Source organism: Mandrillus leucophaeus, unplaced genomic scaffold, assembly GCF_000951045.1.
Source record: "Mandrillus leucophaeus isolate KB7577 unplaced genomic scaffold, Mleu.le_1.0 Scaffold136, whole genome shotgun sequence".
Lineage (NCBI taxonomy): Eukaryota > Metazoa > Chordata > Mammalia > Primates > Cercopithecidae > Mandrillus > Mandrillus leucophaeus.
This window is the reverse complement of record NW_012101321.1, coordinates 762,275-779,083: the sequence shown is the minus strand read 5'-3', so window position 1 is coordinate 779,083 and position 16,809 is coordinate 762,275. Positions and strand designations below refer to the sequence as shown.

General features: G+C 35.3%; 1 protein-coding gene across 4 annotated transcripts in view; it reads right to left on the bottom strand.

The window, feature by feature from the left end:
- FBXW7 (F-box and WD repeat domain containing 7, E3 ubiquitin protein ligase) overlaps positions 1 to 16,809 on the bottom strand; it is a 222,428-nt gene that overhangs the window by 28,658 nt on the left and 176,961 nt on the right. The window contains exon 1 of one of the 4 annotated variants that reach the window (XM_011973230.1): positions 2,077 to 2,578. The exons of the other annotated variants lie outside the window; for them this stretch is intronic. Coding sequence (XP_011828620.1) covers positions 2,077 to 2,337 — 261 coding nt within the window. The 5' untranslated portion in view covers positions 2,338 to 2,578. Of the gene's footprint in view, positions 1 to 2,076; positions 2,579 to 16,809 lie in introns of those variants that run through there. 4 annotated transcript variants of the gene reach the window in all.

Here is a 16,809-nt window from a genome sequence, read left to right as displayed (position 1 = left end):
TATTCCTTGAGGTAATACATCTTTCATGTTTTCCAATTTAATAACCAACATAGGGAAAAATCTCATGTTAATCCCCACAGAAAAGAATCATATTTAACGTGCCTTCCTTGTGAATCTTCATTTTTCTTTAAAAACATGTTTTTAATAAAGATAAACAAAATTCAAAATTGTAAAATCAGAAATAAGTATGAAAGTAACAAACTCAATTTTAAACACTCATACCATTATAAAAGAGTAAAGAGCAGTATAAATAATTTTGAATAGTGATAAAGCATAAAGCAATTAATATGGGCAATAAGGATAGTTTTAAAAAGTAAATCAATAATAAGAGAAATCTGGAGACAGTATAATAACGCTGAGGGAAAAAGTCATCAATTGATATATATATAGAATATAGCTCTATTGACAGATACTCAGGACAAAATATTCTAACTTGAAAAGCAACAACAGAAAGGTTTTAAAAGAATCAGTTATGCCTCTCTATAAGGTGTATCCAAAATCTACATTTTAAGGTGTTTCATTATGCCATGCTATACTATATATTCAGAATTGTATCTTGTCAACATCAATATTGAAATATTCTTATATGACTATATGTATATTTTAATACGAGAAAATAAAATCTAATAAGATTCAACTTTTTCCATTTCAACAACCCCTTTTTAAGATTTGTGTCCACTAACTAATCACTGTATTACTGCAAGTTATAGGAGGAAAAACACTCCAGAGTGATAGCGAGCTATCCTCATGTTTATAAGTAGGTAAAAATCCTTGCTTTGCAGCAGCCTTATTTTCCTACCTCTTGCCTTACATGGGAACATCACAACATAGCATGATACAATATAAATACTAAAGAGACTAAAAATGTTTTAGAGCCACACGGAATAATAAAGACCATGTTTTTGTCATCACGAAGAGTTTTCTAAAATACTGGGATGATTTTACGATACTAGGGGCTAGAGGTGAGGGTACAACAAGCTCATCTACAATTTATACCTTAGTTCATGACATACCTACTGGAAAGAAATGGAATGGGTCTGGCTGGTTTCTTCCCTTCAGAAGTTTCTGTACTGATTACATTGTTTTAAAGTGATTCCTCTCAGAAACCATTATTTTCTTTCTCCAAATAATTTTATTAAAAAGCAAACATAAATATAAAAGCTGAAGTATATAGGTAGCCACGTGTTTCCATGTGTCTAATTTATAGATACACATATATACACATACATGTAAATGAATCCATCAGGAAGGTCAGTCAGTACAGACTATGTTACAATCTAGTTTTCTGATAACTTCCTCAAATTCTTATCTTCATAATTAGGAGAAACTTCGATATTTATTCTGATTAAGTTTGTAATACTGGTTTTCAGAACTTCCCAGGATACCTTGTAAAAAACATTGGTGCAAATACCATTTGCCACTAAAAGCAAACTTTATTTCCATCTTAGAAATCCTTCTATGAATAAACATGCCCAAAATGTGTATCAAGGAAACCAATGAGAAAGGATTTTATTTTACAAATATTTTATAAAGGAAAGCACCTTCTGTATGATTATAGAAGTCTTTTAAATACTGTTCTGTTTACTGAAAATACTGACTTCAGAACCAAAAATTAATTCTGCAATTTTTGAGGGGTACGGAAAGTAAACATGATCTCTTTAAATATAAATCCCAAATAGTCTCATGATTCTATACTTTTAAAGAGTCAACTAATGAAAAAAGAAAAACTATATATAAGGTATAGAAAAATTGAAGGCAAAAGGTTCACTAAAAGCCAACTAAGGATAGAGTATTTCCAGGTCAGCATTTAACGGAGCCACATTTCTAAAGTCTGAATATATTTTCAGTGAAAAATTCTCAGATTAAAATATACATTTAATCTTAAATTTAAAGCTTTTTCCAGCTCACAGTTTTTCCATTATTTGCTTACATTCATGATATAAAACAGAATACCAGACATCCAGCCACCCACCAAAATTAGAGGATACTGCAGCCATCTCTGATGATACAGATTTTCCTTCTCAGGCAGGCATACACACACAATCACATAGCATAGGAAGAAAACAGATTACTTACTTTGTAAAAAATCATTTTTAATGTGCCGTAGAAACCCATATTTTCTGTATTTTTCCCCTTCAGTGATTCTGTGCCCCCGTGTGTCCGGCTGCTTGGCAGTCTCTGACAATATAAACCTTTTTCAGGTAGGTATGTCACAGATTCTAATGTGGACATGCTCAGGCACGTCAGAAAAGGAAGATTAGGGAGCAGAACCGGCAACAAAACTCCACAGTAAAGGCAAATGCAGCTCAGTATCAAACCGCTTCTCGGGACACACATACATACATGCAGCTTGACTGAGAAGAACTCGAGGGAATAATGAGAGAGAACGGAGAAGATTATTGGAGGAGACTATGCCCTGTCAAAGCCTTGACTGAACAGATTCCTCCCTCAGCAGCAGAGGGATCAGATTACATCTTCCCTTGAACACAGAATGGTGCAGTCCAGGATTCAGCAATGCAGACTGCACATCAATTATATGGTGATCCGCTCCAGGGAACCCGTAAGCACACAACGCACTGAACAGAGGGAGGATGTGGGCAGCAAATGAGACCGCCCCCACACGACAGCCCCCTCTCCCCTTTCAAACTTTCAGGAGGTTATTTTTGTATTTTGTAAAACCTGCATTTTTGAAGAGTTTTAAATAGCAAGGAACATTTCCACAAATAAATCTTTTCAGAAACATTGTGAAAATAGGATATATTTTCATATGGTCCCCCTCAACAGAGGCAAAGCATGCTATTTTCACTAACTGTCATCCTACCGTAGTCCTGGCACAGACTAATCAGATTTTTCAAGTAGCTTGGATGGTACAAAACAGGCAATCCCAAAGAGAGAAATTAATAATTCTTTGGGGTTGACTGACAATAAAGTAAACTGGTTTGGAGCCAACAGCATTTGCAGAAATTATGTAATCTAACTTATATTTCAACCTGCATATTTTGGTATTGATTTAATAAAAACATCCTCTATGCTTTTCCAATTCAATCCTTTAAAACATAGTAATTTTCAGGAAAATGGCCACACGCTTCATCAATTCTTACTAAACATGAGAATGTCTTTTTAAGATTAACAAACTAGTACTACCTAAGTGTGTAAAGTCTGGCCAAAAGGCTATTTTCTCCCCAAAAGAGCAAACACTGGGCTCGCTGGAGAGGCTTACTTTTATTTGCTAATTTAATCTGGAGTAAACAGGAGGCACTGGACTTCTGTCCTCAAAATTATTTTGACAATCTATATTGCTTATCATTAAAAAGGCATTTTACATAATAAAGGTGCCAAAGTTTGCCAGAAGGCAACATTTTTCCTGGAATGACTACTACATAAATCTAGATATTTCATCTTGCAACTTCCTTCACAACTAGCTTCAGGGACAATTATAAGATTCCTTGAACTAGAAAAGCCCATTATTAAGGGTCTAGTTAATTTACTCCTACCCTCCCCATTAGTGTTCTTTATTACAAGTAAATTGTGTGCCTATAGTTACCCCTATTCGATGCAAGTTTCTCCAGAAAAACAAAACAACGATTTGGACTTACTAATATTTTAATACTCTCTGCTATGGTGGTAAATGGCATTCTTTAGTAAAATGGTTCTAAATACTGCATAAAGTAGTATCATAATTTTAAAAACAAAAATGTTTACCTTTATAACTAAGACATTATGTCAATGCAACATCTTTTACTTTAAAACATAAATGAAAATAAGATAATGTAAAATTTTATGAAGATGTACATCTTGAGTCTTCTAGAAATTATATTCTACTGTCTACTTATCTTTTTTAAAAAAATCTCCTACCTGGCTCTTAAACTAATTCTTACCCTCAGGAACAATATGTATATGTACTCAGTAGAAGTTAGTTATCTAAATAATCTTACTTCGAAGGGAAGCAAAAAAACCAAAAAATCTAATTGTTAGGAATGGACCCATAAACCCTTTTGTTAGAAGTTCTGAGGACTCAAGATTTAGGAAAGGGGGAAAAAAGGTGATTTTCCTCAATGTTCTGGACTATCAGAACACCTGAAATTTCATTCAGAATTTGTCAGCGGTAACAAGTTTTTCATAAGACAGGTGTAATACTAGTGCTATAATAGTATATACTTTGGCTTCAACTGAAATCATGTCCTATTTCTAGTTGAACTAACTTTTTCAAGTTAAGTCTACTCAGTTAAGAAGAGACCAACTTTAATGAAGTAGGGGATACTGTCTCAAAACCTAAAGAAATACCTCTTAACTTTGTATATTCAAAGGACATGCTCCCATGATTATATGTCTCCTACTTAGGGCTGTGACTTACAGGAAAACCTGTTCCCCACAAATATTGTTTATATGGGGGTACTGTCCTGTAGATTCATGTTTTATTACCAGGTTTGTATGCTTCAAACATCGAAATGATATACAAAAAAGTCTACACTGAGAAGTCTTTCTACTACCACATATCCTCCATCTACCATGGTTCCCACTTGGGAAAGATTTTTATTAATTTGTTTATCCTTTAAGTGAGAAATGCACATGTTTATAAGTACTAATGAAGACCTTGTCTTCCCAAGTATTTAAACAATTCTCCCTAATATCTTATGATGTTAATTTGAACTGTGAAGAACTTGTCAAACAAAGCTAGTCAACTGAGCCTCTAACTGAATTTCAAATTAACAGAATAAAAATGACTTTCAACATTCTCTGACGTACTATCAAGGAAAACTGTGATCTACTGTATTACTGTCATCATAATCTATATATGAACAAAGCAAATAAAATCATTCTCACATTTCTATTTACACCACTCTTGGCTAAAATATAGTTTGAAACTTTATTCATATTTAAGTTTTTAGTAATATTTAAAAATCTTTGTTGGTTTGTGTAGTTATCTTATCTCTGTGACAATAAACATTTTAAACTTTAGATCAGTCTGTTATCTCTGTTAAATAAGTTTCTTTTAAGTATTTTATGCCTTATACTAAAATATTAAGTAGTAAGTTCACTGGGAAGAAGGCCAACCAAATAACTAAGAAACCAAATAGCTAAGTTAGTCAACCAAACAGCTAAGAAAATGCTTGTTTGTCATCTGTATTTTTAGAATTACTATTTCACTATATTAAATATATTTTCATTACAATAAAGTAAATTTTCATGTAATTTCAGCTAGGCAATCATTTCTCCCATTCCACAAAAAATTAATTCTTGTGTTGACTGACAACCTAGAAGCATTATTGAAATTCCATTAGCAAAGGGAATGACCAAGAATAAGGTCCTGGAATAAAATCCATCTGCTAACTCAGACTCAATGCTCATCTCATCACAACTCCACTGTGCTAGGTGTAGAAGTGGAACTAGTGTGCTAGCATAGAAGTCAGCAGTAACGAGGAAAAAAACCAGCACAAATATATGATGATGTCTTTGCCTCTGGGGAATGATGCCATAGAACCATTAACCTGTGAGCTCCTACTAGAGAAATGGCTCTCTCTGAGCAAATAATTGGGATGACTTAAGTTTTTAGAAGGGCCAGTTGTGGTTGTGAGCAGAAACAAAAAATAATGTACATACAGTGAGAAAAATATAAACAAATGGTCTTAAGTGAATCATTTATCTTCAGAGAAATACTTATCTTTGTACATAATGTCAACATAAAGGATGAAGTAGTTAATAGAGTACTTTACCTCACCTTGACTCTCAAGAGTTCATTATTTCCATCTTATATATAGTTCTTCTATTAACGCAGTTATCATAGTTCACTGTCATTATTTTTATACATCTTTCTCCCCTATCTCCTCCCTAAATATTCACATCTTATTCAACTTTATTTCTAGGGCATCCAGAAAATGTCACAAAACAAATAATTAATATTTTTGAATTGGCCATGCAAGCAAATATCAGAAACCACAGCATTATTTTTCTAAAGAATAAACATACATTACAATCAGTATTAAAAAGCTTAACTCAGCTAAAAAGTTTATAATTAGTGGAAAATACTATGAATACTATTAGTTCTTTTCATTACCTTGCTAACATTTAAAAATACACTTCCATTTTTTAACAGCAGGAGAATGTGTTTATATTCCTATGTCAGTGATTTTATTATTATCATGACAATACTATGTACTCTGGAAAGGACTAGGAAACCACCACAGTTAGCTGTCTTGCCCTAAGCACAGAATTTAGATTACAGACAGTTCAAAATTACAGACAGTTCAAAATTTCAACATCAATGAAAGGAATGCCAACCATGTTGAGACTGAAATACTTTTTGAAATTTCACTAACTCACTGTCATTAACTTTCTGGGATGTGAGTGCTTATTAAAAGGTTTGCTTATTAAAACTGGCAAACTAATAAACCTGTTCTATACAGATATCAACTGAAATAGTATATATGCCCACCATTTACATTTTCAATAACACAAACAGGTGGCAGTATTGACCAATAAGCAATTTTCCACATTTATTCATTCAGTAAGCATTTGTTTAGCACCTATTTGGTGCTGGGCACAGAATATTATATGCAGTAATTAAGACTTTGTTCTTACTCCATTGGAAATATAGTCAATTAACACAAGAGCATAGTGTAATGTAATATACACAAACATCTGACTGTTAGAACTCATACTGAAACTAGTTCTGAAAAATTTTTGAGAACATGTAAAATAAAACAAGATGAGCCAGCTTTAGTTCAAAACTACCATCTAAGTAAACAAATACTATGACACTAGTGCCTTAGAAAACAATCCCAAACACTAAACATTGTAATAGATAATCTTACTTAAACTTATTTTTTTGGGGGAAGGGGATGTTTACAGTAATATATATAATCCCAACCTCTGTAAATCAAGCTGCAAATCAAAATGTTACAGCTGACTGCTTTTAAATAAATTTTAATATAAGTATAATTACAGAAGTAGTACTTTTTTTTTTTTAAGACAGAGTCTTACTCGGTTGCCCAGGCTAGAGTGCAGTGGCGCAATCTCGGCTCATCGCAACCTCCACTTCCTGGGTTCAAGAGATTCTGACTCACCCTCCCGAGTAGCTGGGATTACAGTTGTGCGCCACCATGCTCCACTAATTTTTCTATTTTTAGTAGAGATGGGGTTTCACCATGTTGGCCAGGCTAGTCTTGAACTCCTGGCTTCAAATAATCCGCCCGCCTCAGCCTCCCAAGGTGCTGGGATTACAGGGGTACGCCACTGTGCCTGGCCAGAAGTTTTAAATCTTGAAGTGTAAGCTATTTAAAACTCTCCTCACAAAGATGCAGCCTCTGATGATTTGACACAAATCAACTGCAGTATTAGTTCAAACAGTGAAAGTTTTTTCATTCCTTCAGATCGGGTCACATTAGTCATCTGATGGACACGTGCACAAATGTATTTATCTACAAATATATAAATATACATACATACAGAATTTGTACCCAATAATGCAAGTTAAGAGTTCTATTTATGCCAGCCACAGAATAATATGGGGGTTTTATTTGTTCCTCTAAAATTTATATTGTTACACAGCTGTCAGACTAATACTAAGTCAACATCCTCTACTTTTTCATAGACACCCAGCATCAGTGCAATAATTTGACAACGAAGTTAGCAAGTCACCGTGGAGTTTACTGATTTATCCAGAAAGCAATGAATCTTTCATACTTAAAATCCAAAATAAACTACCAATAAGCATTTGGAATTCGTAAGTTTCCTCTCAAAATTTCGTTGTGAATTTCTTATAGTAATACTTTCAGTAAAGTAAGACAGATATCATGGAAAAAAAGTAAAGTAAGTGTGACTTCAAGAAAAATGAAATCACAAATATGAGCCAGGAAATAATTTAACATGGAGAAAGAATAAAATCAAATTTCCCTCAATATAAGGCCTAAACCCTATTCACTCTTCTGTTTTCTTTACACAAATCCATATTTATTGCTGCTGTTTGTGATTTTCAAATATATTTGCCTGACTTGAGAATAATTTTCCAAAGGTGTTATATATTAATCTTGTACTCATTTCAAGAACTGTTTAAAATTCTGGGATTAATTTCCCAAATTAGTGATTAGTCATGATAAAAAATTTTGAGAAGAGAGTTGAAGACTAAAAAAAAAGGTATAGCTACTGAATCAGCAAAAAACATTAAAAGCAGGAAGCCATAGAGTGATTTTGGATGTCATCTAATTCCTCTTTGTTTGTGGAATGAACACAAGCAATGGAACCAGAGGAACCTGGATTTAAGCACAAGTTTTGCCACTATCACAGTGTAATGTCAGGTGCTTGACCTTTATCAGTTTCAGTTTTCTCTTTTTATAAAAGAGTAGTGATATGCACCTACCTTACCCACCTAAACTACAGAGTCACTGTGAGGACACAGAAGATGCCTAGCACATAAGAGATACCCTAGAAATGGTAGGTGTATTTAACAGGTAAGAAAAGTAGGTACAGAATTAAGAGTCTTGCTCAGGCTTATATAGCTAGCTATATTTAGAACCTTGGTCTCTGGTCCCAAGATCAATAATTCTTACTGATTTCCATTTGATATGTGGTAGCTCAAGTTAAGCTAAAACACGAGACATTGCTAAAGAAGAAAAAAGTGTTACATTTTGCAAATAAGCATGTTTGTAAACTGCAACTAAATTTGATTATTCAGTTTATTGAATCATTATTTTAGGTCCATGTAACTATGCTTCTACTACATCTGGGAAATCTGAGGCAAAGGCCTGGTGACGGGGGAAAGGTGACAGAAACTGAGAGAAAATTTTAGGTTAAAAAAACAATCAATTAAGAAATAAGTCACCTAGGCCGGGCGCGGTGGCTCAAGCCTGTAATCCCAGCACTTTGGGAGGCCGAGACGGGCGGATCACAAGGTCAGGAGATCGAGACCATCCTGGCTAACACAGTGAAACCCCATCTCTACTAAAAAATACAAAAAAACTAGCCGGGCGAGGTGGCGGGCGCCTGTAGTCCCAGCTACTCGGGAGACTGAGGCAGGAGAATGGCGTAAACCCGGGAGGCAGAGCTTGCAGTGAGCTGAGATCCGGCCACTGCACTCCAGCCTGGGCGACAGAGCAAGACTCCGTCTCAAAAAAAAAAAAAAAAAAAAAAAAAACAAAAAGAAATAAGTCACCTCCTATGTCCCAATCTGTGAAATGCTACCAAGGGCAAACAAAAACATTATAATTACCTTCCTCCCACAAGATACTTAAAATCCAGGTGACAAGATAAGAAACGAGCCTGGGTGTGGTGGCTCATACCTGTAATCCCAGAGCTTTGGGAGGCTGCGGCAGGAGGATCATTTGAGGCTATGAGTTCAAGACCAGCCTGGGCAATATAGCAAGACCCCCATTTCTACAAATAATGAAAAAAGATTACCTGGGCATGGTGATGTGCACCTGTAGCCCTAGCTACTTGAGAGGCTGGGGCAGGACGATCATTTGAGCCCTGGAGTTTGAGGTTGCAGTGAGCTATGATTATAGCACTCTACTCCAGCCTGGGTGATAAGGCAAGACTCTGTCTCAAAAACAAACACACAAAAACTACCAAAAACAAAACAAAACAACAACAAAAACCACGAAAACAGGTGAGGCAGGAGAATCGCTTGAACCCGGAAGGTGGAGGTTGCAGTGAGCTGAGATCGTGCCGTTGCACTCCAGCCTGGGCAAAAAGAGCAAAACTCTGTCTCAAAAAACAAAAAAACCCCACAAAGACAAGAAACAAATAGAAAGCAATACTGGACTACATATCAATTGCCAAACTGGGTGGAGTGGGTCAGAAAATGGAGAAGTTATTTAAATAGTCTGAGAGTTCATAAATGACACGGTCTTGCTTCTGTGTTTAAAAAACAGAAGTTTGGTAAGTGTTGAGAGGGAAGAAGGAAATTATCACCTGTGGACCTGAGATGTAAATGGAAATATGACTATTATTAACTTGCAGGATTAATAGCATCTATTAGACTTCTAGTCACTGGTCTTACAAGGTTCATTAGGGGATAACCCATGTGATGCTATTTCTCCTAATTGAAACATTTAATACTAGAGTTAAAATGTTATTTAACTTATTGTTAAATTTCTTCAAAATACTTCCTGTCATGGCTCATCATTCCATTTTAGGGCATTATGTGTCTTTCTGCACTAGGAGAACTTTACTGTGTGGGTGTGAAGACTGTTGACTTTTTATCTGAGTTACAAACACTGACAAACAAGGGGACTTTCTGTTTGAGCAGGCATTCAAACTAGAAATCATACATACAAGCAAGTTGTGCTCCTGAATATATGGGGTAGGGAAATAGTGAAGAAAACATTCATTGAAACTGTATATTCCCAGAAAAAGTTCATGAAAAAACAATCCAAAAAGTTACTCGGGGCAATAGGTGAGTACACAACTCACCGATTCTTACCAACACGTGGCTGAAAGAACCTCTCCTATTCAAAAAGGTATGGCTCACTAAGAAAATTTTCACCTTGTTCTACCCCAGCCCTTTCTCCCCACACCTCTACTGTCTGGCCCCCAGACTCAAAGCCTCCTTTCTAAAGAACAGACTTCAGTATAGAGCATTTGAAGTCTCAGAAACTGCTCATCATGTACAGAGCTAGGTGACTATAGAAGGGTGACTGTAAAACTAGAAGGTAAGTGAGATTCGATAACACAATATAAGGTACAGCCCTTTTGAAAAAAGCATATATTTTATGTGCGTGCGCACTGTGTATGCTTAGAGAAAAGCCTAGAAAAATATATTAAAACATATTAAATATATAAAAAAATATTAAAATGTCAGCCAACATTTGGCTGGCAGATACAGAAAGTCCAGATTCATACTTACTGAACTTTTTAAAATACAGGCATCCCTTCTCATCAAGCATCTTACTAATTTTCCAGAAGAATTCAAAATGATAAGGCACAACTTGAACCAATCTTTTAAAACTCTAATTATGAATCAAAGTCTGTGAATTCAAACTGATTTCACTAATTGGAAAATATTTATTGAGTACCTATTTTGTTTTGGTGCTAGGCCAGTGAGAAACAAAAATAACACTGGGTTCTTGCTCTAGAAAGTGTGCCTCATGGTGATCTTTCATCAATTCTTTGCTTTTATGTAGCTTGCTTGCTCTTTAAGTATTCAAGTGTTTGACATGGCTGTCAAGTGAATAGGAAAGAACACAGTAATCAGGTGCCCACTACATTTTAAAAAGAGGATTCTATTCATTTTTAACACATTAATTTACATTTTAAAGCAATTCCTATATACATATATATACTTCAACAAATTGCATTATTTGCTTTAAAAAAACATCAAGAATTCTATGACTAGTAAATACTTACATGATTCCCTACCTGTTTAGGAGATTCCAAAAGACTTTGAAGGTTCAGTAAATATTTTCAAGACAACTTAACTTGAAAAGGTATCTAATGTATACTTCTTTTATGTGCAGTGAACTGTAAGACTGATAGAAGCACTCTGCTATCTTCTCAACATTCTTCTCATAGAAATATTTTATTTACAGATTTACTTTCTTAAAATTCATTTTAGCACATGATTTAAAAAATATTTACCTATAAATACTTGAGACCTCTAAATGTTTGAAAACTAACTTTTGCCAGGCATGGTGGCTCACGCCTGTAATCTCAGCATTCTGGGAGGCCGAGGCAGGTGGACCACTTGAGGTCAGGAGTTTGAGACCATCCTGGCCAACACAGTGAAACCCTGACTTTACTAAAAATACAAAACTTAGCCAGGTATGGTGGTGCACACCTGTAATCCCAGCTACTCGGGAGGCTGAGGCAGGAGAATTGCTTGAACTCGGGAGGTGGAGGTTGCAGTGAGCCGAGATTGCACCACTGCAATCCAGCCTGGGCGACACAGCTAGACTCCATCTCAAAAAAAAGAACAGAACTGAACAGAAAAAAAGAAAAAAGAAAAAAAAAGAAAAGGACAAGAAAAGAAAAAAGAAAGTTTGTCACATTTAATATATGATTCTAAAAGCTCCTTTATGTGGAATGAATATTGTTAGTTTCCCACCAGTTGCATGAAGGCAGAGTATGTAATGATGGAATGAAGACTACTAAACAAATATGAATTATAACTAAAATTAGGAACTGCTCTGGATCGGAACAAGTGCATATAGCTGTGGTCTGTTAAGAACTGCGACATGGTAAATTGAGATCACTTTTTAAAGCTAAATCTTAGGTTCCTTAAAATCTAAGTTTATGACTTGATGTATGTTCATAATTACACAATATGAAAAAATTCTATGAGGAATAGTCTAAATCTACCAAAAGAATATAAATTCAAAGCTAGCAAAAGGATGCTGAACTTTAGTGTAATCTTAAAATTTCAATATCTTTTAGTTCATGAGATAAAGACACACACATTCCTTTCTTCATTTTAAACCTTTGCTTTAAAGTTATTCCATCAACAGACAGCACAGCATATTAAAAAAGAACTTAGGGCCGGGTGCAGTGGCTCATGCCTATAATCCCATAACTTTGGGAGGCCAAGGCACGTGGATCACAAGGTCAGGAGTTCAAGATCGGCCTGGCCAAGATGGTAAAACCCCATCTCTACTAAAAATACAAAAAAAATTAGCCAGGCATGGTGGTGGGCGCCTGTAATCTCAGCTACTTGGGAGGCAGAGGCAGAGAATTGCTCAAACCCAGGAGGCAGAGGATGCAGTGAGCCGAGATTGTGCCCACTGCACTGCAGCCTGGACGACAGAGCAAAGCTCCGTCTCAAAAAAAAAACACAAAAAACAACTTGGAATAGTTTTCAAGAGAAGTTAAATGAAGACATGTTAATCATCACGATCACAACATAAACAGCAAAGATTAAAATTAAGTGGTATTTTCTAAGATATTTTTAGTCACCTGACTTTTATTAAACCATTGCAATAAACAGATTTTGTTAGACTAAGATGTAACTTACCCCCTACCAATCCATTTATTTCAAACACTTTAACTTTGTGAGATTCACAATATCTGTGTATTATATATAGTAGCACAGAAAAAGCTAGTGACTGAGAGCAATTCATGTGAGCCTCTAACTCCAAATTCCATTATATTATCAATCTCATCCAAATGAATCCTGAGTCATATAATGATTCTCCATTTTCTAAACAATAAAACAAGAGGAAGAAAAAATTAAGCAGTGATTCAAATGTTATATTTTTAGATCTAGATCTACCACATTTAGAAATATTTGTCCAGGGTTACTAAAAGCCAAGCACTAAGCAAAAAAGATGCAAAAATTGAGCAAGATGTAGTATCTATCCCGAAAGCACTCCCAACTCAGGAGGGAAGGACAGGCAAGTCAATAAAAAATGACAAATCCATTTGACTAATAAGTGAAACTGCTTAATTTGTACGACAATATGTACAACTAGAAAGAGGAAGAGATAATATTTTCAAGAAATGCACATGGCAATATTTTAAACCAAACGTATAAAGGAAAAATAAACACTAGATTTTAAACTGACCTGAATGCTCTTTCAGTGTCCACTATCAAAGATGCTGCAAACTTTATTCCAGTTTGTATAAGCAACTCCTTTTCAAAAAGATGTTTTCTTAAGAATACAATGTATACAGGGAAGGAAACTCACTATATGTCAGGCACTCTTCCTAGGTGTTTTTCTTACATTAACTCAATGAAATGGGTTAACAGCTTTCTGCAGAAGGTACTATTATTGTCTCTATTTTACGGATGAGGAAAGAGGCACACAGTTTTAAGTGACCCCCAAGGTCACTTAAGGTAGATGGGATTTGAACCTAAGGAAGTCTTGGTCTTCAGTTTACAAAAAAATAAAAATAGAGTTCTCTATATACAAAGCAAGAAATACTGGCAGTTTAAATATCTCTAAGATGTTTTCTTAGCTATTTCAGTATGCAAATGTGTGATGTGCATATGAAATCCACACTAGAGCCACTGCAGACTCGCAGAAAGAAGAGACAGACTATGCAGCTAATTGTGTACTGTGATACACTTTATTTCTGGGAATTCACCAGGAGCAGCTTGACGACAAGTTAATATACTACTGTCAGTGGCTCCACTTGGTTAAGAACTGCTCTCATAATCTGTGACATTATAGTGACGCCAGGCAGTCATCAGTGGGCATACTGGAAGAAACACAAGACATGGGTTTTACTTCCTTTTCCCAAACCCTCTCAGGACTTCTGTACCTTACTCTCCTTCTCATGTCCTATGCTTTATTTTCCTAAAATAGGAAATAATGAAACAGAGCTGAAAACACAAACATCAAAGGATCTCCAATGCACTGTGCTTTCAAGAAAGCTACTAGGTGTTTTCCCCCTTACCAAAATGATTTGAACCCTATGGAAAACTGACAAAAGTTATGTATCATAACATTTATGAAAGAAACTGCTTCAAATGCTCTTTGTTGATTACTCCAACCCAAATACACTTAACAAGGGACTATGACTTCTTCATTGAAAATTCTTTTAGTACACAGCCTTAAAATACTTGACTTACTGAGTAGTAACATATTCACAGGATTTTCCATCTGAATATATAGAGCACATGCTTTTTAATATGTGGCTATCGTTTGGGCCCTGTTTCTTAACTTCATTACATAAGGCCTTTTTAAGAGCCAATCCATCTTTAATAATTGTCCACTTGATCCATGTGTGGTTATCATTCCTAGCAGTGAACATCTGTATTGATACATATGTATCTCTGTGATTCTATCCTATACTTTATTGTCTCAAGTATCTCTACAATTATATTCTACCTAGGATACATAATTATAACAAATGTAGATTTATATGGTTATCTTAGTCTGCCACAGACACTCTCATTCATTCAATATAATAGTCACTCAGTTGCCTAACATAAGCTAAACTAAGTCTTGTGTCTGTCTCATGGCTGGAGTTCACAGCATAGTGGGCAAGATAATGAGACAAAACAAAGCAAAACTGCAACTATGGTAAATGCTGCAGTGTTCAAAGAGTGTTAAGAATGTTAAGGTTTTTCACCTAGTCTGTAGGTTCAGAGAAGGCATCTTCTCTCTGAATAAATGACTGAGCTAGGTTTGGGGCAGGGAGGGGTAACCACCTATAGCTAGAGGTAGTATGGCAGGTGTAAGATGAGGCTGAAGAAGTAGACAAGGGAGAGATTACCTAAGACCTCAAAGGATTTTGGGTTTTACCACAAGAGTAATGAAAAGCTAATGCTGGATATTAGTTAAGAAAAAGACATAATCAGATTATTTCTTGAAAAAAATCATTCAGAGTGTAATGTTGAAAATAGATAGAATGGCAGTGATTTGAGAGTAGATGTGGAGAGACTGTGTGAGGAAGTTATTCCGCAAGACCAGGCAAGAGATAATGATGGCTTTGATTAGCTAGGTAGAAACAGAGATGCATAGGAGTGGGCGGTTAAGAGACATTTAGGACATCAAACTGATAGGATGACCCACACAAATGGGTCATGCATGGCAAGTAAAAAAGAGGAAGGTATCAAAGATAACACCTATTTTCTCACTTGTGCAACTGGATAACGAGGACTGTGTTAGTTGGTTATTTTTGTTTTCTGGGGACCAGGGGTGAAGAGGATCTTGAGATATCTTGGAGATAACCAGGTATCCAAATCTCATGCTCCAACTGGTTCTGGCCCAGAAGAAACGTCTGGGTTGGAAATGAAAATATGTGAATTATCTGTATATAGGCTATCTCTGATTTCCCAGTGCTTGAAGCCAACACCTTGTTACAGTGTGAGCACATTAAATATGTGTCTATCTTCTCCAATAGACTGTAAGTTCCATGAGGGCAGTATTTTGATTCTGTTTTGATTCTTGTTGTATCTCAGCTCCTCACATAGTTTCTGCATAGAGTAGGGTACCAACAAAAAATATTTATATGAGATAATTAGCAACTTAAGACATACTCTGATCAACAATGGTAGAACTACAGAAATGATAGAAAATTGTTAATTTTCAACACAATTTTAAAAACACAATTTTCTTATTTTCTAAATAAGAAATGATGTAGGTGAACAATACATTTTACAGGTTTCTCATTTTATAATTATATTGTATATTGTTTATAATACTTAATATATTCCCCCCCTCAGGGAAAAGTCATAAAAGTATTTCTAGATATTTATCAGTTATACAGTCCAAATACAAATTAAACTGGAAGAAAATAAGTTTGATGTGCAATAAAAATGCAACTTTACAGTTTAGAACTTCTGTACCTTTAAAATGCCCAACAGAATCTAAACTTTCACTATTAAAAGGAATACACAGTTTTAGTAATGTTTGTTAAAGTACACCACTTCCCACAGATCTCATTAAAATCATTTTATTTATTCATAGTTATTAACTTCACAGGCAATATTTTGTACCTCCATTTTACTGACAAGAAATCTGAAGCATGAGTTTCTGAGTTACCAAAAGTGTTGTAACTTATATTAGCTTTAAAAACTAAATGCAAATCAAAACCACAATGAGCTACCATCCCACACCAGTTAGAATGGCGATCATTAAAACGTCAGGAAACAACAGGTGCTGGAGAGGATGTGGAGAAACAGGAATGCTTTTACACTGTTGGTAGGACTGTAAACTAGTTCAACCATTTTGGAAGACAATGTGGCGATTCCTCAAGGATCTAGAACTAGAAATACCATTTGACCCAGCAATCCCATTACTGGGTATATACACAATGGATTATAAATCATGCTACAATAAAGACACATGCAAACGTATGTTTATTGCGGCATTATTCACAATAGCAAAGACTTGGAACCAACCCAAATGCCCATCAATGATAGACTGGATTAAG